At 34.2% G+C, this 1687-nt stretch overlaps 1 protein-coding gene across 2 annotated transcripts in view; it reads left to right on the top strand.

Annotated features, from left to right (window-relative positions):
• The window catches only part of LOC113236625 (N-acetylneuraminate lyase-like), an 18183-nt gene extending 16759 nt beyond the window's left edge, over positions 1–1424 (top strand). For both annotated transcript variants that reach the window (XM_026472786.1, XM_026472787.1), the window contains exon 7: positions 621–1424. In XM_026472786.1, the coding sequence (XP_026328571.1) occupies positions 621–766 (146 nt within the window). In that variant the 3' untranslated portion in view covers positions 767–1424. The remainder of the gene's footprint in view (positions 1–620) is intronic.
• Positions 1425–1687: the final 263 nt, after the last annotated feature.

The following is a 1687-nucleotide window of genomic DNA, read 5'->3' as shown; positions in this document are numbered from 1 at the left end:
ATAAGAGTCATATTATAAACACTAAAAAAGATATAGGAATTTTCTGGAATTAAATTTTTACGTGATACGCCCTTGTTACACTCATTGCCTTAATTGTCTTCTTATATTATAAGAACTAAGCCGAACTAAACCACAAGTAGCCTCCATGTTTTGTCATCAAGTCATAATTTGCCCATCAGTGTTAGGTATTGGGTGACTGCCGACCAGGGTGCGTCAGATGTAAATACTACTAGGAATACAATTTCTTTGTTCTTGCGGGGTGGGCCCTTTCGTGCACCCCATGTCAATTATGCAGATTATCATTATATATAGTAACTATGTAGATCATCATCTTCTTCATCATCGTCATCATTATCATCAACCTATTTATACGTCCCAATGCTGGGCACGTTCTCAGGCGAGGGTTTTAGGCCGTAGTCCGCCACGCTGGGCCTATTCGGTCTAGGGACTTCACATGTTTCAAGATTATGAACCTTCTTCGACGTGTAGGTTTCCTCACGATGGTGTACTGCACCTTTTCGGTGAATTACATGTAATGGCAAATTTCAAATTAAATGTCGCACAAGAGTCAGTATCTGCATGTTTCTTTTGTTTATAAATGTATTGTTAAACATTTTCAGGAACTGCAGGCGCATCGAAAGCTGCGATGGAACTCATAACAGGCCTTAGAATGGGTCCACCACATCTTCCCCAGAAACCCATTTCAGAAGAATCCAAAAACAGACTGAAGCAAAATCTTTTAAAACTCGGCTTTGCTACCCAGTGAATACGGTTAAGGTTTAAAGATACTCAAACAATAAAAATGTTATATCATTATATCTAAGTTAATTGGAAATGAAACTATTTCTCCGATCCCAAATGGAGTGACGGGGTGAACAAGTCGTGTACTCGGGTGTCTAGTGGTGAGTGACGCTAGCACGCCTGTGTTACATTTAATTTCCGACAAAACCACAGCAATTATGTTTCTATATCTTATTGCTAAAATAAAACGATAAGGAGTATTTTTTAATGTATATAATATTACGTATACACAACACCTAGGTACGTGTATTAGTATTGAAATAACGATATAGACGCATATAACACTTTCATGTCCCGCTGCTGGACATTGGTCTCATCAATGAATAGAAATTAAGGTTCACCGAAGTGGTACAAAGCGGGCTGGGTCTTTACATGTTTTTAAACAACGTTGAACTTTTTCTGTTGAAGGTTCCGTCACGATATATTCTTGAATCGTTTGATTACATGTCGCGCTTGACACCACTGAGGTATTTCTGGTTATACCTAAGGATAACTACAAATTAAACGTAACAATAGAAATCTACATCAATTAAGCAAGTTATAGTAACCAAAATTTACAATCACATATCAATTTACATAAAAGAAATTAAAGAATTAAAAATTTTCTCTAAAAATTTAAAAGAATTCCTCGTATATAAAAGTTATAGTTAGTTATAATATTAAAGAATTTTTCAATGACAAAATGTAATTTAATTAAACATATTTCTATATCATTCTTAATTTATCTTATTTATACATAATTGTAATGATTTATTTAACAATATCGCATTTATTTTAATACTTTTATAATTAGTAAGTGCCAGTATCACTTTGCCTTTTAGGGTGTCACATATACATTTACAAGCCACTGTAAATGTATATGTGTACACAATAAATAAATAAATCA

The sequence above is a fragment of the Hyposmocoma kahamanoa genome, unplaced genomic scaffold (genome assembly GCF_003589595.1).
Source record: "Hyposmocoma kahamanoa isolate Upper Pololo Valley unplaced genomic scaffold, ASM358959v1 92, whole genome shotgun sequence".
In the NCBI taxonomy this organism is placed as follows: Eukaryota; Metazoa; Arthropoda; class Insecta; order Lepidoptera; family Cosmopterigidae; genus Hyposmocoma; species Hyposmocoma kahamanoa.
This window is presented reverse-complemented; position numbering and strand designations above follow the sequence as displayed.